The sequence below is a fragment of the Eublepharis macularius genome, chromosome 19 (genome assembly GCF_028583425.1).
Source record: "Eublepharis macularius isolate TG4126 chromosome 19, MPM_Emac_v1.0, whole genome shotgun sequence".
Classification (NCBI taxonomy): Eukaryota; Metazoa; Chordata; class Lepidosauria; order Squamata; family Eublepharidae; genus Eublepharis; species Eublepharis macularius.
The window spans coordinates 23,428,214-23,453,226 of record NC_072808.1 but is presented as its reverse complement, the minus strand read 5'-3'; the positions used below and the strand labels follow the sequence as shown (position 1 = coordinate 23,453,226).

Sequence of the window (25,013 nt, the reverse complement as noted above, 5' to 3'; positions counted from 1 at the left end):
TCCAATTACTAATCAAGACCAACCCTGCTTAGCTTCGGAGATCTGATCAGATCAGGTCAGGGTGCGCAAAAGATTACATATAAAGAAATTGTGCAAAACAGGAAAATAAAACAATAGAGACTAACTTAACAGAAACCTAAAATACTTAGCAGGTTCCTCTGCCTATAAATCCAGATGTTACCTTATAAGGCCAAACAACAAAGTCCAAACAGAACCCAGCAGAATTCTAAGGGCCAACAACCATCTGACTGCTGGTCCAAAGAGCAAGGTGAAGTGGCTAAGAGCCAGCATCCAAGATGACGAGAAGTCCAAGCGGCACTCTAACCAAGTGTCACACCAGTAGTAAAAGGCTCACTTGGAAGTCCATTTCCCCCCATATTGGCCTGCAGCATGGGCTGATTCTAAGAACCAATCAGGGTGTTCCTTGGACACGTGAACATGACACTCTGCGGCTGAGACAGGTTCCTCAGTCAGAGCAACTGGCCCCCACGTGAGCTCTGGTCCCTAACAAGACGGCGTGCAGGGGATGAGCCTCTTTTTCCCGCCTTCAGCCTCGATACACCCAGACCTGGTGCATCAATGGAGGCAGGTCCAGCAATCGCCTCCAGCGCAGAGGCGCCGGAGGGGGTGCAGGCGTGCGCACCGCAGAGCAACTGAGCGGGAGGGCTGGGAGGACGCGCGCACACCAAGCATTCCCGCCTATCTCCTGCCAGTCGCCTCACAAACTGGAAAGGAGTGGAGGAAAAGTGGTAAGTTTGTTTTGAGGGACTGGGGGGGGGATGGGGTAGAATAATGACAGACGAAAGCAAAGGGGAAGGAGAACGCGGGAAGGACCTAGAGAAACAGCTGCGCCTCAGGGCGTGCGCTTTGAAGGCGCTGCGGAAGATGCAAATCCTTCTTCCGGGCACAAGCCTGTTGGAGGTGAGGGCACCCAAAGGCCCTTCCGGGGTGGGCTGCTGCTGCTCTCTCCCAGGACACCCTCAATGGGGGTGAGGAGGGGGGCTTGTGCCTGGAAGAAGGATTTGCATCCTCAGCAGTTCATTCAAAGTGCACACCCTGAGGCGCAGCTGTTTCTCTAGGTCCTTCCCGCTTTCTCTTTTCCCTTCCCCTTTGCTTTCTTCTGTCATTATTCCGTCCCATCCCTCCAGGAAAACTTGTGCGACCCTCATCTCGTTTGGTCCAGCTCTAAGTTGCCCCGTGCTGCTGCTGCTAGCACACAGCTGCGGGCCAGGTGCATCAGGTGGCCAGGGCGGTGTGGGGCAACTGAGCAGTCTGGGTGTGCACGCGCATGTGCTCCCGTGTGCGCACATGTGGGGGCAGCAACAGCCCTGAAGCTGCGCCCCCCCCCCGGCCTCAGGCACCAGAAACTCTGGCACCTGCCCTGGATACGCCCATGCGCTCATGAGCACCTGGGTTCTGCAAACATGTCCAAGCTTCTCTCCCTGGGAACTGCTTGCTCTGACTTTCACTAAGAGCGGAACCATGAGTGACAAAAGGCACAGGTTGGACACTTGTCAGCTTCTCTCAAGTTTTGATGGGAAATGTAGGCAGCTTGGCGGAATGTTGGACAAGTGACAGTTGAAAAGTCCATTGGACAGCAGTCGGAGAGCCCAGCTGCAAGACTAGGATGCCTACATTTCCCATCAAAACTTGAGGGAAGCTGACGTGTCCAACCTGTGCCTTTTGTCACTTGTGGTTCCGCTCTAAGATTCCCAGAATTCTCTTTTGAGGCCTGACCAGGCAGAGATGTCTGAACTACAGTCTGGCCAAGAAACAGGCTAGGAAAAGACTTTTTTCTTGACACAGCTCCATTCGCCGGCCTTCGGCCATCTTGCTGGGTGCTGCACGTGGATCTCCCCAGGCCTCAGAACAGGGCTGGATCTAGGGGGGCAGGGGGGTAGTCTGCCCCCGGCGCCGCCAGGGAGGGGGCGCCGGGAGCAGATCCCAGCTGCTGGAGCGTGCAGGCGGCGGCGTGGGCAGCCTCACAGCCCCCCGTGCTGCTTTTGCCTGCCTTGGAGGGCAGGGGGTGCACGGCAAGCCAGTTGCCCCCTGTCCTGCGGAGCAGGCGAAAGCAGCACGGGCGGCTGCAAGGCCGCCTGCGCCATTCGCCTGCGGGGAGGCAAATGGTGCGGGTGGCCTCGCAGCCTCCCGCACTGCTTTCTCCTGCCCTGGAGGTCAGGGGGGGTGCGGCAAGCCGGCTGGCCCCTGTCCTGTGGAGCAGGCGAAAGCAGCGCGGGGGGCTGCGAGGCCCCCCGCACCATTCGCCTGCAGGGAGGCGAATGGGGCAGGCGGCTTCTCAGCCCTGCACGCTGCTTCCGTCCACCCTGCGTGATGATGTCACCAAAGTGACATCATCATCACAGTGCGGGGAGCGCGCACGCGAGGCAGTCAGCCAAGGGTTGCCCCGGGCACTGGCAACCCTGGATCCGGCGCTGCCTCAGAATGGGGAAGGAAGTGGGTGGCTTCATCTTATTCCTTCTCCTTGCCTCAGGACAGCAGCTGTCCCCAAACCGGAAGTATGCACTCTCTTCCTCCTTGCCCTGTTTAAAGAAGCCAACTAGCCCCACCCTTCATCACCAGCCATATCTGGCCTTATTTCTAGGGCGTGGTGATTGCTCTCTCCTCCCCCTTGCCCCATGCAAGGCGGTCCATCCCTCGCTCCTCCTCCAGCCTCCTTCTCTCTTGGCTGTGCCCTGGGCTGACTGTTATAGACTATTGAACCAATGTTATCACTAGCATTAATTGCCAAAGGTTGTTGCTCCAGTACCATTGTTTATTGATAAGAGGCTGTGCCAATCTGACCCTCTGGCTGACTCACGGTCAAAGTGCTGATCGAAAGTGGAAATACCAACCAATCTGTGTTAACCGAAAAAAAGTTAATTCATCCGATCAAACACCGTCGCTGCTTTGTCCTTTACCTACAATGAACTGGTATCATCTTTAGCTTTAAAATTAACCAGAACTATAGTATGTAACACCTGCAGCTGGTTCTTTCAGTTATTCCATCAGTGATTGTAATTGTGTTGTTTATCACAGTCTCTCCAAATACAATGACAAATTCATTTGCCATCACAGTGCGCTGACTCAGCCTTTTGTTGACTGACTCACTGTGAATCCACAATGACCAGTCCTATCTGTCATTAACAGTGGCAATGAAGTATGGTAAACGCCATATCGATTATCCAGGGTTCTCTTACACCAAATTTATTTCACATAGACCCAGTGTTCTCACTTATCATCATTAGAAGTAAACTGTTTCTAATTAGCTTACAGTTGATAATTCTTGACCCAGCACCATAACTAACTCATTGACTTGGACTCAACTCTGTAATGAATTTGAATAGTTTCAGTGAATTTCAGGCCGATGCCACATTTGCTCGTTGCCCATGGGCATTCATTGGCATCATAGTGCTGTAACTTAAAATGAACTAGTTCCCAGTAGCATATATTGCCCACTAGCAACAAATGGATACTGACTCAGCACCACAAGTGTCTTTCCAGACCAGCATTCTTGTCACAAACACATTGTGCTTTTCTGTGTTTTCTTTCATTCATCCATAAATATCCAAATACACTAAAAGAAAATTCAGAGGAGAATTCAGTGGAGGCTTCTGCTTTGTGGCGTGCGCTTCCGCCCCCTGCGCCTCCTCCGGCGCTCCCTCCGGCACCCCGCGCCTGAGGCCACCGCCTACCTGGCCTCAATGGGCGCACCGGCCCTGACTCTGGCATCCAAATCAGGTCCCCTCGCAACCTGGGAACTGAGGGTGTTACATTGTCCTTCCATCTGAATTGGGTCCCATGGGCCTGAGAACTGAGATCTAAAAGTGGCCTTCTCAAGGCACATTTGATCGAAAGTTCTCACGGTACACCCAGGCAGGATAATGGAATGTACAGGCAAGGTTCAGAACCAGTATTTTAAGAGTAATGGAGATAGTTTGATAGCATCTGTGCTCCTAGTGAACAAACATGCTAGTTTGGTGTAGTGGTTAAGCGCGCAGGACTCTAATCTGGAGAACCGGGTTTGATTCCCCTCTCCTCCACTTGAAGCCAGCTGGGTGACCTTGGGCTAGTCACTCTCCAGAGCTCTCTCAGCCCCACCCACTTCACAGGGTGATTATTGTTGTCGGGATAATAATGACACACTTTGTAAACTGCTCTGAGTGGGCATTAAGTTGTCCTGAAGGGTGGTATATAAATCAAATATTATTATTATTCTTTTCTGGAATGAGCTCAGGAAAATCCAATATGCAGGTTTCTGGAGCAGTTCAGTTTAAATAGGGAAAAACCGCTTCTGGCCAGTGCTTTAACATTACAACACACTTTCCCATCCATGGAACAATTTTGCCATTGCCTGAACATATATACAGATATGGTACCAAAAAAAGTTCAAGTTTTGCCTGTTAATGCAGGGGCAAGACAGACCCAGAGTTTAGCTTGCTGTTGTGTACTTTTATTATGCAAGTTTTGAAGCCAGGGGCACATCACAAGTGAAGAAGCCACTCTGGCTGCTCTTAAAATCCGCCTTTAGCACGTCCTTTGCTCACTTGTACTTCGTGGCAGGTTTCAATTTTGTATTTGCAAAATAACACTGCATCTGCCAAATTGCACTAATTTACCCAAGTGCAATAAATGAAATGTAGTGCACCAGAAAACATGACCATCAAAGGGGACAGAACAACACAGACACAGTCAGGAGGTGGGACAACTTCTGCTAAAAGAATAAGAGTCTATGGCAAATCGGAACATAGTGGCAATGGAGCCGATTCCTTCTAGAAAAAAAGGCTGTAATAATGAAAGAGAAAGGACAGGACAATGTTGCTGTTGTTGTTACTGCCACAATGGGGCGGGGGACAACCTGTGGAAACTCTTGGGAGCCCGGTTCCCCCTGGTTCTGCTTCCCTTCCACCTCAGCTGATTCCGCACACGTTGGATAATGCACTTTCAATGCACTTTATCAATCATTTGAGGTGGGTTTTTTGTTCCGCACACCAAAAAATCCATTCCAAATGATCTATAAAGAGGATTGGAAGTGCATTATCCAATGTGTGCGGAATCACTCCTCCTCCTCCTCCTCCCAGGCAAGACTGCTGAAGGCTCAATGTAGCCAGTTTGGTGTAGTGGTTAAGAGTGCAGGACTCTAATCTGGAGAGCCAGGTTTGATTCCCCGCTCCTTCACTTGAAGCCAGCTGGGTGACCTTGGCTCAGTCACAGCTTCTAGGAGCTCTCTCAGCCCCACTCACCTCACAGGGTGTTTGTTGTGGGGATAATAATGACATACTTTGTAAACTGCTCTGAGTGGGCATTAAGTTGTCCTGAAGGGCAGTATATAAATCTGTTGTTGTTGTAGTTGTTAGGAGGAGGAGGAGGAGGCAGTTTTGGGTTGCTCTGGCAATATATCTTGCTGGGATGACCAGAATGTGCCTCCCAGCCCCTACGTTGTCTTTCTTTGTTAGATGCTTAGAGAGATCTACTTTGGCATTTCTGGAGGTCAGACATCCAGGCCCTAGTTTCATAGCCATAGTCTCAGTTATGCCCAGCAGTGCACTTTATAGTATGCACCACCAATCATGGATAGCACCACCCACCAAACCACCCACTATTTTTAAATGTTTACTGCTGGGATTAGGGGCACCTCTGGATTTCTCAAATCAAGCTGGAAACCAAGCTGTGTATGCTACCATGAGTATACCTGGCATGGACCCTACCCTTATCCTACCATTCCACTGCGCAAAGTCGGAAGCCTTTCTGCAGTCTGTGAAGGCTTCGTCTAACTTCCATGCCTCTCCCTCCAACAGAGGGTGGACTTGATGGCATTATGACTCAGCAGGTGGAGCTCTGCAACTAGGGTTGCCAACTACCTGGAGGGAAAAAAGTCCTGCCCTTTAATAGACACTTAAAATCTGGAAATGGGCAGTTGAAGCTTTGCTTGGTAAATAACATCCCATTGAGCCTCTGTTAAGGGGGCAGAACATTTTTTTTCTCCAGGTTGTTGGCAACTCTATCTGTGAACCACCTGAAGTTCCCAACCCATGGATGGAAGACTGCTGTCCTGTAGGAAACCATCTACTTTTTGATGCATATCACCATCCTGTAAATACAGCGTTCGTTCCTACGCGCATGCTTCATTTCACCCAGCCAGGCCCATCTGCACTGTATATCCGCCAAGTCTATGCATATAGAATTCTCCCTAAGCGCTCACTTCACACCTGCCGTTTCTAGCCACAATTGACAAGATGTCCTTCCTCATTGGCCTCAGCTGGCTATCTTAAGAGTGTGGGTGTAGATCGGAGCGCAGGGGCAGGCAGGAAAGCCCCTAGCGATGAGCTGTCTTTTCTCAGCCCCAGAGAGTATTCTGGCTGCACCTGGGTCCTTCCGAAGCTCCCTGGCCAGGGCAGGGCGGGATAGAAAGGATTCTCCAGCTTCTCGAGACCCATGCTTTCCATAGTGTGTGTGCTGTGCTGGTGCCGTGTTGTTTGTTCTCAAGCGTCCTGTGTTTGTCGTTCCCTTCTTCTGTTGTAGGGAAGCAGCAGGATGGGGCAGTGGAGAATAATCAGAACAAAGGTAAAATTCCAGGACGCCCACCCCAGCCACATACCGAGTGCCTCCCCTTTAGACCCATCTGTAGTTGGGGGTAACATCTGGATCCCAGACATGCCTGTTACCATTGCTTGTGTTGTATACAGTCTGGTGTACCAGACTAGGATTGGGGCGCTCCAGGTGCAGATCTCTGCTTTGCCATGGAAACTGGATGGGGGACTTTGGGCCAAATACTTGCTGCCAACCTAAACCCGCTTCACAGATAAAATAAGAGAGGGGAGAACCGTGTTGCAAGCCACTTTGTGTCCCCAATTTGAATAGAATAAATGTTGTGTTTAGAAAAGGAGGTCGGTTTTAATACTCCTTGGGTGAGCACTACCAGTAAAGATACACAGGGCTCTTGTTCAAGTTACCAGCTATTGCAATACAAAATTTTGGTACCCGGGTAGGCCAAGGATTGCCAGCAACAGGTTGGGAGATTCCTGTAGATTTGGGGTAAAGCCTGGAGAGGGCGGGGCTCGGGGATAGGGGACTTCAGTTGGATATAACGCCATGGAGTCCTCCCTCCAAAGCAGCCATTTCCTCCAGGAAATATCTGTAGTCTGGAGATCCGTTGTAATTTCGGGAGATCTCCAGACACCACCTGGAGACTGATGACTCTAGTAGAACCCAGGGCTTTTTTTCTGGGAAAAGAGGTGGTGGAACTCAGTGGGTTGTCCTCAGAGAAAATGGTCACATGGCTGGTAGCCCCGCCCCCTGATCTCCAGACAGAGGGGAGTTGAGATTGCCCTCCGCACCGCTTGGAGCGGAGGGCAATCTCAACTCCCCTCTGTCTGGAGATCAGGGGGCGGGGCTACCAGCCATGTGACCATTTTCAGGAGGTGCCGGAACTCTGTTCCACAGCGTTCCTGCTGAAAAAAAGCCCTGGTATAACCTGAAGATGGAAGTATGAGAGTCATAAAACTGAGTTCAGATTGGAACTAGGGATGGAAGACTGGGGAAAACTCTGGCAGAGCTTTGGTGAGCACTTACTGATAAGTCAGTTTTGGAGGCCTGAAGTTTTGATAGATTCAGGGGGGGAGCCTTTGATAGATTCAGGGGGGGAACCCCAAATCAGGAAGAAGAAACAGGCCATTTTTTCCCCAGTTGGTTGGAACTAAAGTTGCCAAATCCAGCTTGTAAAATTTCTGGAGATTTGGGGGCAGAGCCAGAGAAGGGCCGTTTGCAGAGGGGAAGGGTCTCAGGAGGAATGTCACGGGATAGAGTCCACCCTCCAGAGCTGCCATTTGCACCAAGGGAGCTGGTTCCTGTAATCCAGAGACCACTTGCAATTCTGCAAGATCTGCCTGGAGGTTGGCAACCCTATCGGCGCTCTAGTTGTTATAACTTTAGTATTTGTAGCCATTTCAGGTAGAAAAGGGCATTTCGTTTTTTAATGAATACTTTTTATTTTATTGATAAGTTTAAAATCCCAATAAAAAGGGAAGACAGAAAGGGGGGAAAGGAAAAAAAAATATTTCTTTTTTCTAGATAAAGGCATTTCAGAAGGTCCTGCTTTTGTTGTTTCTGATGGCAACATGTACCCACCAAATCTCGGTCTTCTGTACATTTACTAAAGTATCCCAGTGCTATCCATCCTTGCAAGTGTTGCTGCTGAAGATGTGTTAGGCTGCCCTAATCGGGGTCCCTGACCCACCAGGTGCAGGTCAGACTGAGCCAGATTAAAGTGCCATGCCGTTACAACCTGACCCGTCTTGGTCGCTTTGGCAAAGGACAGCAACACTCACTGTAAGAGCCAAGGCCTCCCCTAGACAGAACTGAATTTGAAAGCAGGCATTTGGAACAACGGCATTCTGCCTCAAATTCGTCAGCCTCCCACCGGGGGGCAGGAGAAAACGCAAGCAGCCATTTGCGAGAAGTAAGCAACTTGGCCCAAGGTCAGTGGGAGATTATTCTCAAAAGGCTGTGTCAGAATATGGGGTGGTTGGACATTGGGAACCAAAGGTGGGTAAGAACGTTCCTTGAGCGTAAGTGTGTGCGGTTGCATGTCTGCGTGCCTGTATTTCTCTTGGCTCTCTTAAGTCTCCTGGACACAGAGCCTCTGTACACGAGACATCTTACATGAGGACACTCAAGCGTAGGGAGAAGCAATGTTAGCCGGGAAGCGTAAATTTCACCTCTCTACACCAGGGCAGTTTAAAAAGAGAGCAGGCGGAGAGCGCTCCTCAGAGGGTTTGTTAATTTCATCTTCACCTCCCCAAAGACTCTGTCAATTTTACCTCCCCTTTGGGGAGGTGAAGATGAAATTAACAAACCCTCTGAGGAGCGATCTCCACCAGCCCTACCTTTTTAAACTACTCTTCCCGGCTAACATTGCATCTCCCTGCACTTGACCATCCTGGTGTAAGGTGTCTCGTGTAGAGAGATTCAGAGTCACAAAACTAGAAGTGATGCCTGACACATGTTCATGAAATTTCAGGTGACACAATTTTACCTGAGAAGTGTAGTTTTAAATGAGACACTTGGGATTGCTATGGAGAGGAAGTTTGAAAATACAAGTAAAATTACGGTAGAGGCATTTTCCTAGTGTAGTTTATGAGCATGAGCCTTTGGTCTCTCCCCCCCCCCCCCCCCGTGGAATCTGTCAGATCTTAAAATAAAAGTTTTCAAAGACAGAGCAGCGTGAGAGGAACTTTGCAATTCACCCAGAGTGGGTGGGGGGGAGGGAGAGACTAAAGGCTTGTGCCCATAAACTACACTAGAAAAATGCTTCTAACCGAATTTTGCTTGTATTTTCAACCACGGCAGTTCAGCAGCAAAGGAGTTAAGGGCACTAGCCAAAAGTGTCTTTTCTCACCCCTCCCTCCCAACTCTTTGTTTTACAAAAACACATAACTATAGTAGCTCTTTTAAAACTACAGTTCCCAGGTAAAATTGCATCACTTAAAGAACACGTGCCACACATGTAGTTTGGCTGTGTGTCCGTCTTAAGAAACAAGGTTTTTTTTAACCCAAAAGGTGTTGCTTCCCCATGTGCCCATCTCCAGACACTGGAATGGCTTTCCACTACAAGGACTTTTAGTTTTATCAGAAGGTGCTGAGTTTTCTCTGTTAAAAACCCTGATCCTTCTCTCCTATTCACATGCTTGCCAAACTCACTGAGAGAAGCCATGGTGGCTGAACTGGTTTAAGTTTCCGACTTGCTCTACCTAGGAGCTATTTCTGTGTGACAAAAGTATGCCTCATTGGACACACACCTGTGTGTGTGTGAATGCAAATTTGTCCATAAGCCTGCCTCTACTGGACAGATTCACGGCTGGGAAACCAGCCCCCCCCCAACAGCTATTCCCTGGCTACAGCATATCCCAAATGAGCAGTTTTAAGATGGCATTGGCAAGACTTGTCATATAAAGGGGAGAGAGAAATACGCACTGGGGCAGAATCAAAGTAAGGCTGGCATAGGCTTGCCAACTCCAGATTGGGAAATTCCTGGAGAGTCAGGGGTGGGTTTGGGGAGGGGAGGGGCTTCATCTGAATATAACGCCATACAGGCCGCCCTCAAAGCAGCCACTTTCTCCCGGGAGGTTGAACTCTGTACTCTAGAAATCGGTTGAAATTCGGGAAGATCAAGCCCCACCTGGAGGTTGGCAACCTTAGAGCCAAGCTACAAGTGAGGAATGACACTTGCCTGGCAAGTGAACAGACTCGCATGTATTCCTCCCTGTTCCCTTGCTATGCACTTGCCTTCCACTTGATCACTACTACGTGATCAAGTGGATGGTGATCAAGTGGAGCGCAAGTGAATGGCAAGGGAACAGGGAGGAATACATGCGAGTCTGTTCACTTGCCAGGCAAGTGTCATTCATCACTTGTAGCTCGACCCTTAGGCTCCCACCTTTTCTCTGCACCCACTTACGGTGTACTTTTTACACCAGTCTGACATGGGCAAATTAGGAGGGTGAAGAGAAGCAGAGGGGAAACCTTTGCTTAATTTCTCTGTGGGGGATGCTGTTTAAAGACGTGGGAGCAGTGATCTGAGTGCAAATGAGAAAGGAATGCTCCACTTTGAGTGAACCTGTGCCTGTTCCCTCTCTATGCAGCCAAAAAGCAGGATGGGGCAGTCGCCATGGAGATGCAGCCGCTGAAAAGTGCTGAGGGTGGTGAGATGGAGGAGCGGGAGAAGAAGAAAGCCAGCGTGCCCAAAAAAGAGAAATCAGTTCTGCAGGGGAAGCTCACCAAACTAGCTGTGCAAATTGGGAAAGCAGGTACGTGTGACAGCGCCACAGAACCAAGGCGGCTGGCCCTGATCCAAGAAGAGAGCACAGCCAGGGTTGTGCCTTCTTCCCTTGCAAAAAGTACATTAGCTACCCAGAAGATCAAAATCCTGCTACTAGAGCAAGCAGAGGAAATAGAAAATGTTCACACTTCTTTTTAATTTGCAGTTTTTTCTGAGCACCAAAGCCCCCTCCCCAGCACTGGAAATCTTATTCAGCCACCGCTCTGGTTCCAGTGATTTTACTGGGCACCACTCAACTCTTGCTAAGCACAGGGACTAGAAACTTGCCCTTTTTAAAATCGAAAAGCTGCGGTGCTCAGGATGCTGAATTCTGCACATATGCACAGCTCTGAAAACATCACTTTCCATAGATGCTTTGGGTGCAGCACCACCAAACCCATGTTGTGTCGAGAGCATTCTTCACTGATAGGCAGGCCATGGGGTTCTCTCTCTAAACGTGGTGTGCCCTGGACATACGGCTGTTCCAAGCATGCTGAATGTAAGTTTTGTCTAATCCAGAAAAGGACAAAGAGATACCGTGTGCAACAACAAGAACTGAATAGTGGAAATTTCCCATTTACATGCCAGAACGCTGGCTGAGAAACTTGATGGTGCCGTGGGGGCCACATGATTGACCTTTGCAATTGCTCTTGAATCTCCATTCCTGCGCAACCCATTTGTAAATAAAGCACTTGTCACAGAGATAAGTCTCCATTCTACCAGAAAGAAATGCAAAACTGTAAAGGCTACATGGGACAATTGGGAAGAGATTGTCATTGCAGCATCATAAATCAAGTTACTGCTCCGTCTTCTCTTCTCCCCATAGGTTTCCTCTTCCTAAGCATTTCCAGCTCCTTCTTTTTCTCACTCTCAGATAATCCAGCTTCCATTAGCCCTCATTTTAAGACTGAAAATCTGATTTGCCATCTGAGATCGAAGCAGTGCTAAGGAGCCCTCTGGAGACACCCATTCCCCCCATCCCGGGTTCTCACTTAAGATCCAGAGCGTGGGGGGATGGTTGCTGAAGATCTGTTCCACTAATCGTGCTGCCTCCCTCTGGTGCCTTGCACTAGAGGAAGGTGCTGCCATTGGTAGAACAGATCCACGGGATCTAACCCATGGCACCTCACTGCGGATTACATGTCTGTCCTCTTCTTCTCCCTCTTCTACCAGGCCTGGTGATGTCAGCCATCACTGTTATCATCTTAGTCCTGTACTTCGTCATCCAGACATTTGTTATTGACGGGAAGACGTGGGCTGCTGAGTGCACTCCTGTTTACGTGCAATATTTTGTCAAGTTCTTCATCATTGGCGTCACAGTCCTGGTGGTTGCTGTACCTGAAGGCCTGCCATTGGCTGTCACTATCTCCTTAGCCTACTCCGTGAAGGTGAGAATTAGGTTTTCTATACCCAACATGCATGACAGGTTGAGTCTCTTCCCATTAGAGATGATATTGTGTAAACAGCAGGTTAGCAGAAAAATGACTGCTGTCTTCTGTAAGGGCCCTCCATACATTCTGACTTCCGATCTCTCTCCTTTTTTGAAGCTCCAGCACAGGTTTCTAAGAGCCAAGCTACAAGTGACGCCTTACACAGGTTGGACACTTGTCAGCTTCCCTCAAGTTTTGATGGAAAATGTAGGCGTCCTGGTCTTGCAGCTGTAATGAAGAGCCAAGCTGTAAAACCAGGACGCCTACATTTCCCATCAAAACTTGAGGGAAGCTGACAAGTGTCCAACCTGGGTAAGGCGTCACGTGTAGTTTGGCTCTAAGAAGCCGTAACTGGCCTGGATTTTTTCTCATACATGCCAGAGTGCCCAGGAGAGGGCCTCACAATAAAATAATAAAGATCTGCAGCTAGTATCTGTTTGTTTGTTTCTTTGTTCGTGCATTTGTTAGATCCAAGGTAGATTACATAGTGCAAGTGAGATACAATATAATCAAAAGCTCGGAAATTCACTGAGCAAGTACCATAAGGAACAACAGTTAGGAAATTCAATGAACAAACGCAATAAGGTATGGTAGCAGGAAACTTGAAAACAAACAAAGTCAAGCATAAAGATGAAAACTTCTGAAACAACGCAGAACTAAATTACACGGCATGTTAAGCAACATGGAAACTTCCTAGTGGTGTTTATCTGCATCAGCAGACAGTACCCAATAGCATAGCACATAGTTCCTGTCTTTACCAAAATATCTCTCTGAGCTATTTCTTATGAGCCCTATAATCTGGGTACAGTTTTGAGGATTTGCCTTAACCCAAGATGTGCTTTTCTTCCTAAGTCACCCCCTCTTTTCTTTTAATTCTTTATTCATTAGGTTGGAGGATATAGGATATCGGGTAATGTAGGATATCGGATGCACTCTGGGAAATAGGTTCTCATTGGGTGATACAGCACTTCTTTCCCTGTCTGGGTAGATTTGGAGGTGGCCTCCCTTCTCCCCAAAGCCTTTGAAACGTGGAAATACAGTTAGGCATTTGCAGGGGTTGGTGGTGGGCTTTCCCAAGCACTAGGGATCTGTCCTTGCAAATTCTCCAGATGAAATAATATTTTATAATAATAATAACATTCAATTTATATGCCCACTCAGAGTGGTTTACAAAGTATGCCATTATTATCCCCACAACAAAACACCCTGCGAGGTGGGTGGGGCTGAGAGAGCTCTGAGAGAGCTGTGACTAGCCCAAGGTCACCCAGCTGGCTTCAAGCGGAGGAGTGGGGAATCAAACCGGGCTCTCCAGATGAGAGTCCTGCGCTCTTAACCACTACACCAAACTGGCTCTCGTTTCTAATTAAATGTTTTCACTCAGGGTACAGAGATAATGTAAAATGAAGGGATTGTAAAGATATGAGTCTAAGAGAACATCAAAAATGTCAAGCTGTTGTGACTATACATTTGGAAAATTTCAGGACAGCATCTTCCGTAAGACGCTCACAGATCCATGAGGGACAACGTCACCGTTGTTCCAAGGAAGTTGCCAAAGTCTCAAGGGTTTGACAGGTCAAGTCTGGGACCTGACAGCTGATAGGGATCACTAGACCAGTTGATCCCTAAGCAGCAGAGAGGAAGTTCTGCCTCCTAAACAAGAGAGAGGCATCCCACAGCCACACCAGAAGACTCTGGAGAACCACCTTTAGGGTGGATACATTGTGCCTTGAGCATGCAAGGGGGACTCACGTTAGCTGGTGCAGAGAGGTCTGGAGAGGAAGAGGGGTGTGAATCGTTTGCTTGGGAGGAAACTTCATTTTCCTAGCAAAGCTGGTCTTTGATGGCATTAGAGGAATATTTTAAAACCATCACAACAAGCAGGTAAAAAAAATGTCTATTCAGGAAAGAAAAATCCACCTCGGAGAACGCTCATTTTTTCACGAGTGCCCTTTGAGGCTGGACGACTTCTGTGCTGTCCTTAGCATAGGATCCGCAGGCTGCAGCCAAAGGGGGAGAGTTCTGTTTACTTACAGCCAAACTCTCAACCCTCATTCTTTGACCACAGAAAATGATGAAGGATAACAATCTGGTTCGCCACCTGGACGCCTGTGAGACGATGGGCAACGCCACAGCCATCTGCTCCGACAAGACGGGCACACTCACCACCAACCGCATGACTGTTGTGCAGACCTACATGGGCGACACTCATTACAAGGAGACCCCCGACCCCAGCAACCTCACCCCCAAGACGCTGGACCTGCTGGTGCACGCCATCGCCATCAACAGTGCCTACACCACCAAGATACTAGTAAGCCTGGGCGCCTGGGCTCGTGGTCAGTCTCTGAGGCTTCAGGCTGGGCGGGATGTTACTCGTAACAGCAATGAGGGCAGGAAGGGTTTGCAAGGGCGGGACTCATAAAGCTCATGGAGGACCAGCCTGGATCTCAATTCACTGTCGTAGCTATCCAGGTCAGGGTTTGGGGGACGATTTCGCTACCCCTTGGTAGGGCACTCTTAGGTAGAGTTATTCTCCCCTAAGCCCATTGACTTCAATGAACGCAGAAAGGGGTAACTCTGTTTAGGATTTCATTGTTTGGATTTCTGTCTGAGGAGTAAGGAGACAACTCGACATGACATCAGTAGTCTTTTAAAGCATGGGTCTGCCCCCGAGCCCACTTCAGGTTTGCCGGGCTGCCAAGAGCTACCTTGGCCCCCCAGACAGAGATTCCATCCCCATATCACCCTGATCCAGACAAAATATCCTAACAAAAGAGATTCACTCCGCTTGCTATTACCACTCCTCTATAATAATAAAAGGATCCTTATGACCAGGGCTTTTTTTCAGTGGGAATGCAGTGGAATGGAGTTCCAGCACCTCTTAAAAATGGTCACATGGCCAGTGGCCCCACCCCCTGATCTCCAGACAGAGGGGAGTTTAGATTGGCTTGGCGGGCAATCTAAACTCCCCTCTGTCTGGAGATCAGGGGGCAGGGCCACCGGCCATGTGACCATTTTCACCAAGGGCAATTTAAACTTTAAAAATCTCCCCCCTTGTTCCAGCTGACCCAAAGTGACATCATTGTGCGGTCTTGAGTAGAGATGGGCACAAACCGCATTACGAGCATCAAAAACCCACGAAAATGGCAATCACACGATCATGACCCGGCGGATCTTGATCATCCATGGCCAATGATCCAGTGGTCGGGAGAGGCCTGGATCGTGGCGTTCGGGCTCGGTTTGGGAATCCAGACACTCAGGCGCCAGCAATCTATTCCCCTGGCAATGGAGCCAGGGGAATGCCTGAGCTCTGTCTGCCCTCCTTCTGCCACCCTGGAAACCCAAATGGAAGCCCAGCTTTCCTTGATCAGCAGGGCTTCCTTCCAACCACAGAGCAGCAAAGCAGTTACAAGTTGGGAGAAGACACCCAGGGGAGGGAGGGGGAAGGGGGTATTCTATAGCCATGGGCACTCCAATCTCATCTCTGCAAACCCTGATAGGCAGCTCTGACAGCCAAACACAGACCTCCTGTGTTGCTGAGTGGGACCCATGCTTATAAATAGCCATGGGCTGGGAACAGCGGCGCACCCTGCTACGTTTTCCACGATCCACAATCCGAGTTCGGTTCGGGGATGGGAGATGGTCGTTGCTGTTTGGGAATTCGGGATCATGGTCCGCACCGAACCACGATCCGCTGGTATGATACATTTTTTTGGTTCGTGCCCTTGAGTTCCACCACTGAGTTCTACCATCTCTTTTCCCAGAAAAAAGCCCTGCTTATGACTGTCCACTTGGGGAAGTCATAAACCATCAGAAAATATAGTCAGAAGTCTCAAAATTGGCCACTGGCTTCAGGATGATTGTAGGAGTTCCAGTACCAAAAATGAAGGGATTGGAGCATCCTGGACCCAGTTATCTCGATAACAGGCAGCATGCAAATAGAAAGCTTTTAAACAACCTGCCATGTGCCTCTAATAGTCAAATCCCCAATCTCAACTAGGTGTACCTCACAGGGTTGTTGTGAGGATAAATGGAGGGCAGGAGAACAATGCAAGTTGGTTTGGTCCCCACTGGGGACTCAGATGGGATATGATAAAATCTAATTTTGCATACATTTTACCAAAAAGCGTAATTGCTATTGCTTCATTAGGCATTGCAGCAACTATTTTGGCAGGAGGAAGAACTTCTCATTCGATGTTCAAACCACTGTCAAATATTGCAAGTACAACGATGGGGGGGCAGAGCCCTGCTATCGACAGAAAAGCCATCATAATCGTGTAAAAGAAGCAGGAGCAGCTTTTCCCCCTGCCCCCCTTTCCAGCCAACCTGTTCCTGCCAAAAACGTCCTTCTCACCTGCTCAGTTTGATAGCCCCTGCCTCTCGATATTTCTCTGTGTATAATTTAGTAATCTTACATTTACCCACATATGTATATCTACCAGTATAGTTTGCACTTCTTACATCTGATGAAGAACACTCTATTTAATAAATTACAATTTATTTGTAATTTGTATTATTATTATTTGTATCTTTAGTAACTAAATCAGTAAGAAATCTATTTCTGACTACCCTTGTACCTTTACCTGGAACCAAATCAGGGGCAAAATGAGAGGTTCTGGGATTTTTGCAACTGATTTTGCTGACTTAAAAAAAAAATTGTTGTTTTGCATATAACATGCTTAATGCCTACAGAAGCAAAGTAGTGTTTATGAAGGGGCATGTCCCCGATACTTTTATTTATTTATTTATTTTATTTACTCCGTTTATACTGTGCCTTTTTCCAAAATAATAACTCCCTCTTTGAACAGTGTTTAAAATGCAATTGAAGAATGGAAAAGAAGGGCCGTTTTCACACATCTTACCAGCTACGCAAAATCACGTAAAACTCCCAGAACAACGGCGTCTTCCTGGTGCAATTTCCCATCATGATGCTGCGATTCGCACCACAAACCGGAGTCATGGAAATCGTGCCAGGAAGACATCGTCATTCTGGGAGTTTTGCCACAATTTTGCGCAACTAGTAAGACGTGTGAAAACGGCCAAGGAGTTCTAACTTCTGTTCCACATTCATAAACACTAACACATACAGTGCCTTTAAGACCAACTAGATTTAACACGGATTAACATTCCATTACCATGCATGTAAAGGGGGTGGGGGGGTAGAATTCTTTTAGTACTTTGATAGATCATAGGAAATATTAGGAAATATTAACCTGACCAGGGCTTTTTTTCTAGGAAAAGAGGTGGTGGAACTCAGTGGGTTGCCCTCGGAGAAAATGGTCACGTGAGTGGTGGCCCCGCCCCCTGATCTCCAGACAGAGGGGAGTTGAGATTGCCCTAAACTCCCCTCTGTTGGTCAATCTAAACCCCCCTCTGTCTGGAGATCAGGGGGCGGGGCCACCAGCCACGTGACCATTTTCAAGAGGTTCCGGAACTCCGTTCCCCTGCGTTCCTCCTGAAAAAAATCCCTGCACCTGACATTCCCTCCCACCCTTCTGTTCATAATATTAACAAAGATTTGCAGGTATGTTCTGAATTGTCAAACAGGAGGCAAATGAGCAGTTGAGAGACCAAGACTGGAAAATGGTGGGAGGGGGGTGATGATGAAAAGAAGAGAGAAAAATGAAGGAGGAGGAAAGTGTGGGAAAGAGGAAGAGAAATTAAGGAGCAGAGAAAGAAAGGTTTTATTTTGCTACCAGCCTTGGTAAGTTCTGTTTCGGCAGACAAAACTATGGAGCTGGGTGGAAGGGAAAGAAGGGAAGCATGCTGGAAGCAACCAACTGGGCTTCAGGCTTAGCAGCGTCTCCTGATAGGCCTCTGTTAGTCCTGCCTTCCCTGAGGCCTGAGTGGCTGCCGTGCCGAAGTGCCAATGAAACTCTGGCTTCACAGACCTGAGCCATTTTGGGCCTCCTGAATTCTGGACGCCCAGTCCTGCCCTTTCGTTGGCCTTGCAAGACTGTGTCACTGCAAGGCCCTCGTCTTTCAGTTCAGCATAGGGACCTTTGCCGTTCTAATCCTCGCAAAGGAGCTGGATGGGGCTGGGAGAATCAGAGCGTGGGTCCTCCTGGGCTCTGCTTTTATTTCCTTCAGCCTCCAGAGAAAGAAGGCGGCCTGCCCCGCCAGGTAGGCAACAAGACGGAGTGTGCGCTGCTGGGCTTTGTGGTCGACCTGCGACGCGACTACCAGCTGGTGCGTGACCAGACCCCTGAGGAGAAGCTCTACAAGGTCTACACCTTTAATTCTGTCCGCAAGTCCATGAGCACCGTCACGTGCATGCCTGATGGTGGCTACCGCCTCTTCAGCAAAGGTGCCTCTGAGATCGTCCTTAAAAAGTGAGTCTGCTTTGGTTGTTGTGGGTTTTCCGGGCTGTATTGCCGTGGTCTTGGCACGTGGTCTGCTTTCCTCCCCGTGAAATGGTGAGAACTCCTCCCACCCTCACCCTCTTAGGTGTCACTGCAAAACTTGTGTCACATGAGTTGTGCCTTTTCACCTGAATGGGACTTCACGTACATAATCGTTATAACAAGGGGAGTCAGTATTGGTGCCCATTGACCTGAGATGTGAAATGAATTGGGTTGGAAGCTCCCCAGCCCAGCTGGCAGAGACACTCCCATCAGGGGACTCCCCTTAGAAAGTGCTCCATCGCTCAGTGTGGTTCAGGAGCATGGCACCAGAGGAAGAGTGGCTTATTTGGGGTCCACGTGTCCCCAGTCCCATGATCCCAGGACACGCACAGCCCAAGATAGGAGTAAATGGCTGTTGCTGTCTCCACTCTGGAAAATAGGTCTGGAGGGGAAGTCCCAACTCGTCTTGTGCAGAGTTCCCAGGCTGCACTGAATAACAGGCCCTGGCCTAGATAGCCCAGGCGAGCCTGATCTCGTCAGATCTCAGAAGCAAAGCAGGGTCAGCCTTGGTGAGCAATTGGATGGGAGACCTCCAAGGAAGGCCAGGGTTGCAGAGGCAGGCAATGGCAAACCACCTCTATTAGTCTCTTGCCATAAAAACCCCACCAGGGGTCGCCGTAAGTCAACTATGACTTGAGGGGACTCTCCACCACCACCACGGAATAACAGTCCCCTGATGGTATATATGACTGTGAGTCAGGTCACTGGACCCCTGATTTGACTCGTATCACACATCCCATGTAGATGAGCTTTTAGTTTCCTCATAATAACAATCCCCAGCTTTAGGGACTGGGATTAAGAGCTTTCAGGACAGGGGTGGGGGTCATCGTCCCATGTCAGTTGTAGGAAAACAGAGGTTCCTCCTCTGTGAACATTTGAGCGATTCTGAGGGAAGCCCAGTGTTCCAATAAGAACTTGACAAGAGGCTCACCAAACGATGGGCAAAGAAGGCCAGAGAGGATCGTGGGGAAATACAAGCACAGGGAAGAAGGATCCAGTTGTCTGTCCACAACTGCTGCTAAAGGTTAGGGATACATGAGAAATGTCTGCTTAGGGACTGAGAGAAGGAGGAGTGGGCACAATTGGCTGGCAAGGAGAAATAAGAGAAGCAGAAATAATCAGCAGACTGAAAGGGTGGCCAGGGGCTCTGGGACTCCCTCCAGCTTTCTTTGCCTGTCCTGGGGAGCTTTCAGAATTCTCCAGTCAGGGCCAAACTACACGATACACCCATGCTGGGTCACGGGTGAGCAACTGAACTCGCAGCCAGATGTACATCAGGGGAACTCACCTTTAAAAGTGATCCTTCACTCAGCACTGCAAGGGAGTGCTGTGAGGGAGGAGGAGGAGAATCCAATTTCCCTCTTTCACCTAGGAAGGACATGTGGAGCCAGAGAAAATGGGTGAAAAGGCTACCCCCCGGCCTTTCTGTGTAGCCTTCAGAGGCTGCCGTGCAGGTGGCTCTTTTTCACATGTGCCACCAGGCCCTGAGTGAAATTTCTCATGCATCCCTACCCTTCACCAGAGGTTGTAGCATGAAACTTCTAAACCAAACTTTCCCTGAAGTTGCTGCATGTCAGTGCTGGACAACGAACCATAAACCGTTCAGCAGATGGACAAGACTGCCTTTCCGTATGCAAAGCCCTGCCTTCCCAGAAATCGATGGCCCTGCATGGGGAGACATCACAGACCATGTGCATCAAAACTGCTGCGTGAGAAGGAATCCTGTATCAACCATTGCTGACCAGGGGCAGAATGGCCATTTCACTCACAGGGAAAGTTCACAGTGGGTGCTGCCCTGAAGGGCTGCTGGAAGCCAGTGGCAAGCACAGCCAAGCTCTAGTAGCGCTTCAGGGGGCATTTAGGGTGGACTCTTCAGTGGTAACAATTGGTGTCAGCACACCAGTTGCCGCCTTCAGTGCCTTAGGTGGCAATGAGGTGAGAAGAGGCAATGGATGCACCCATGCCCATCATTGCCCCTGTTGGCTGGGCCTGAACAGTGCTGGCATAGAGCTCCACAGCCACCGCTCGGCTTGACTTGCTCCTGGGCCATTTTCACTTCCTGGTCAGCCCCAATTACTGGCACGTGTCTTTTCCCCATTCCAGGTGCACAAACATTCTAAATAGCAATGGGGAGCTGCGCAGTTTCCGGCCCCGGGACCGAGATGAAATGGTAAAGAAAGTGATTGAGCCGATGGCATGTGATGGGCTGCGAACCATCTGCATAGCCTACCGTGACTTCCCAGCGGGCAAAGAGCCAGAATGGGACAACGAGAATGAGATTGTGATAGACTTGACCTGCATTGCTGTGGTAGGGATTGAGGACCCTGTGCGGCCGGAGGTAATTATTTGTTACATTTTTTTTAAAAATCCATCCTGAGGAGCTAAGAGCAATCGGCGATCCCTCATTTTATCCTCAAAACAGACCTGTGAGGTTAGGCCGAGAGTTAATTGCTCCAAGGTCACCAAAAATGCTTTAAGGAAAAGGGAGGATTTAAACCTGGATCTCTTGAAACCTAGTCTGACAATCTAACCACTAGGCATCACTGGCTCTTTGACAATGTAATCTTAAGAAGAGTTACTCCAGTCTAAGCCCATTGATTTCATTGTAAGTCAGTCGGCATAGACTGGAGTAACTCTGCACCAGGGCCATTTTCACACTTCTTTAAAACAGCGCAATATTCATGGAAGGCTGCCGGCTTCCTCACGCAATTTTTGATGCGATCCATTTACAAAACCCCACAAAAGCGTCATCATCGCTACCTGCCTCCATTTTGTTCAGACTTCCGTGAGTATCGCGCTATTTGAAAGACGTGTGAAAACAGCCCAAGGTTGCACAGTAACCTGCCTTCACTTGAATTTATAATCCTGTACAAGCATTACCCAAGAGGGAGGAATTCACCTCAAATTTTAGATCAAGGTGGGCTGATTCCACACGGCTTACCTGAAGCCGGAACTTTGCAGGACGTTGCGGAACATGCCAGCAAAAACGCGAAAGATCGCGTTTTCTCGCGCGAGTTTTGCGTGATATCGTGCAAAACTCACACAAGAAAACACGATCTTCCGCGTTTTTGCCGGCATGTTCCGCAACGTCCCAGCTTCAGGTAAGCTGTGCGGAATCGGCCCTGGTTTCCCATGACTGTCCCAGACTTGGAAGGGAGAAAAGGAGGCTGTACCAGTAAGGACCAGTAAAGAGAAAAAGGATCAAGGTGCAATGGAGAATTGAATATTTGATCTTATAAATAATACATAGTACATTAAAGTTAGTAAAATTGCATTGCTATTTCAAACATCATTTAAAATCAATTTACAGATAGACATTCAAAAAAAAATTCCAAATCCATTCTGAGACCTTACTTACTGGCTGATGAAGTACAAAAGATATTATTGAGAATGAGAGCAATTTATAAAAGCAGAAATTGGGTATGCATCAAAGGGAAGCAAATAATATGACCTGTTCAGTCCAGTGGGCCCCCAGAAACTTGCCTCTGCTCCCCATCTTGGCAGCTTTATACTTGGTTTGCCTCCCCCCACTAAGAAACAAATGGGTGGGTGCTTACAAAAGTCGTTCTGGGATATCTGATTAGGTCTTAGACTTGGTTAGGGAGAGATGATCCTCCAGACTGTGAGTCTGGGAAGGATGGGGCACAGAATTTCCCTTCCTTAGAATTGCTGCTTTCATGGGAAGAGGGGCAAGTTTCTAGTCCATATGGTGGCCAAGACATGCCTGGAGTGTTTCGGCAATTCTTGTTAACATCTAAGGAGGCAGAGAAGCTGCTGAATAAGATTTCTAGTGGCCAGGATGGGACTTCGGACCCCTGCATAGCTCTCTTGCTCCTTCCCCTGGACTATCAAATAGGGAGGGAGGGACAGGTATTTCTTTAATGCGATTCATTTATGTAGGTCATTTGTCCAGATCAGTTTTCTTGGCACAGAGATTCGGATTCTTGTGGCACAACATTTGGAGTTTTGTAACACAGAATAGCTAGAGATGCCAACTTTTCAACTGTTACCGGTAATGGGCCTCCTTGTGAGTAAGTGGGGGGAATTAGCAGCAAGGAGGAAGGCTATATGAGAGGGGTAGCTGTGGGACAACTCCACCAGCATTTACGGGGTCCTTTCCCCAAGGTAGCAGATGAGTCTTGGTGCTTTTAAGGTCAAAGAGTATTTTTATTTGAAGAGGAAAAACCAATGTACACAAAAGAGGCAATTTAAAATGGCTGATACACACGCAAGCACACACACACACAGAGTCCTAGGAAGCTAGCCAGAAATTTGAATAGAGGGAGGGAGGGGGAAAATATATTTACCAATCTCAGAAAGTAGAGTAGTCCATGAAGGAAGACAGCTTCAAACGTCCAGTGTTCTTTGCCAGAGAGAGACTAAGGGAAGTGGCTCTAAGGGAGCAGCGCTTGGATCCAGTAAGCGTGCACAATTTGAATGGGGCAGGAGCCCAGGTTCTTATAGGGCAAAATGTGTCCTGGGGCTGGGGAGCCCCTCAGCTGTTAGCACAAAGACCTTAAAGTTCAGTTCCTGGAAATTACAAAGGCTTGATTACTTTGATTACTTGTAGCCAGTGTGTGTGAAAGGAAATGCAAAGTCTGTCCTGCTGCCTCACAAAAGGACAGTTTGCTAATGAATCTCCCTGGAGCTGAGTTGATGAATTTAGATAGGGATGGCATCTTCCCAGGAATAAATTATAAATTTATCAGTGCTAATTGATTGCTCCTTGATCTTGGGATGGGGATTTTATCACGGAGGGAGGGTATCGGAATGTGCTAAGAGGGGTGACTCAATGAGAACCTGTCTTATCACAGCTCACATCTGCAGCTGGGAAGGTAGTAAAATCAATCACCTCCAGTCCTTGGAATTTGCATTCAGCATTCCTTTCATGCCTTAATCTCCCGGGTGAGACTCAGCAACTCTGTCTGGAATTCCCCTGCTGCAGACCAGACTGCATTAATCCAGGGACTCTATGATGCTTATATCACAGACTGCTATCAAACAGTTATTAAATACTTATACCTCTGTCCATTTAATAGCTGCTTGATCTGCAGTAATTATCAGATAATGTTATTTACGTCTGTGCTATGAAAAACGTCAACTGCCTTTTTCTGCATAAAACTGCTAAACAAACAAGAGATTCTTTTCTCCGGCCAGTTGGCAACTTTACACCTTCCAGAATGGCCATGTCGTGGCTTCAATGGGCCTGCTCAGCCAAGGGGTCCACTTGACATAAGGGAAGCAATACAGTTGATGACATTGATACACTTTCAGAAGTTTCATTGGGCCAAAATGCTACGCCAGGGCTTTCTCAGCTACAAGGCCCAAAGTTTGCTTCCAGGCCCAATTCAAAGTGCTGGTACTTGGTAGATCCCTGAATGGCTTAGATCAGAGGACTTGAAGGACCACCCACTCCTGTTTTAGGATTGCCATATGCTTGCTAATGTACTGAATTGCCTGCTGATCATTGGGGTGGGCAGGCACACCATTGCCATTCTGCCACTGGTCGGGGAAGGATCCCCTGCTGCCAACGGGCACTGCCGCTCAGCTGGCCAGTGAGGGGAGGGAATGGGGGGAAATGGGGGAAACATTGGGAGCATCCTGATGGGCCGACATCACTCGCCATTAGAGTTGCCAGATCCTTCTACCCTCCCACTGGGGAGGGATTTCCCCCCTCATCCACCAATCACCCAGCGATTGGCGAGAGGGGACAAGATCCCAGAGCTTGCTTGCCACCAGCAGCCACCTCAGGAGCGCGCGCTGTGCGTGCACGCTCCCAACTGGTGCAGCGACATCACTTCCAGAAATGATGTTGTCGCACCACACGTGAGAGCATTCCTGTGCTTCATTTGGAGCCCATTTGGGCCCCAAACGGGCTGAATCAGCCCCATGCAGAGCACGGGAGCACTCATGCGGCCAGTGTGGTGACATCACTTCCGGAAGTAACATCATCATGCCAGCTCCAGGGCGTGTGCACACGCACTCGTGCCCAGCACAAAGTACGTGCCAGGGACTCCACCCTCCTGATGGGAAGTGAGGGGTACCTGGCAGCTCTAAGGATGCGGGGGGTCCTGGCACTTACCTCATGCCAGTAGCATGCCCTTTCTTGTGTGTGTGTGCCCTGGGGCTGACGCAGTTATGTCACTTCCAGAAGGAACGTCATTGCGCCAGCTGCGTGAGCACGTCCGTGGTCCGCACAGGGCTGATTCGGCCCATTTGGGACCCAAATCAGCCCCAAACAAAGCGCAGGGACACTCCTGCGGCTGGCGTGATGACGTGCCTTCCGGAAGTGATGTCGCCTCCTGCCAGAAAGCAGGAATGCGGTAAGCCTGGGAGAGGGCATAGTGGAGTCTCTCAAGGTGGGACAGC

General features: G+C 48.9%; 1 protein-coding gene across 7 annotated transcripts in view; it reads left to right on the top strand.

Moving 5' to 3' along the window:
* ATP2B3 (ATPase plasma membrane Ca2+ transporting 3) overlaps positions 1 to 25,013 on the top strand; it is a 102,559-nt gene that overhangs the window by 28,144 nt on the left and 49,402 nt on the right. For 5 of the 7 annotated variants that reach the window (XM_055003241.1, XM_055003240.1, XM_055003238.1 and 2 more), the window contains 6 exons: positions 6,520 to 6,561; positions 10,638 to 10,802; positions 11,987 to 12,201; positions 14,309 to 14,551; positions 18,331 to 18,572; positions 20,748 to 20,982. In XM_055003241.1, coding sequence (XP_054859216.1) covers positions 6,520 to 6,561; positions 10,638 to 10,802; positions 11,987 to 12,201; positions 14,309 to 14,551; positions 18,331 to 18,572; positions 20,748 to 20,982 — 1,142 coding nt within the window. The remainder of the gene's footprint in view (positions 1 to 6,519; positions 6,562 to 10,637; positions 10,803 to 11,986; positions 12,202 to 14,308; positions 14,552 to 18,330; positions 18,573 to 20,747; positions 20,983 to 25,013) is intronic. The other 2 variants (XM_055003242.1, XM_055003239.1) reach the window with 1 other exon arrangement.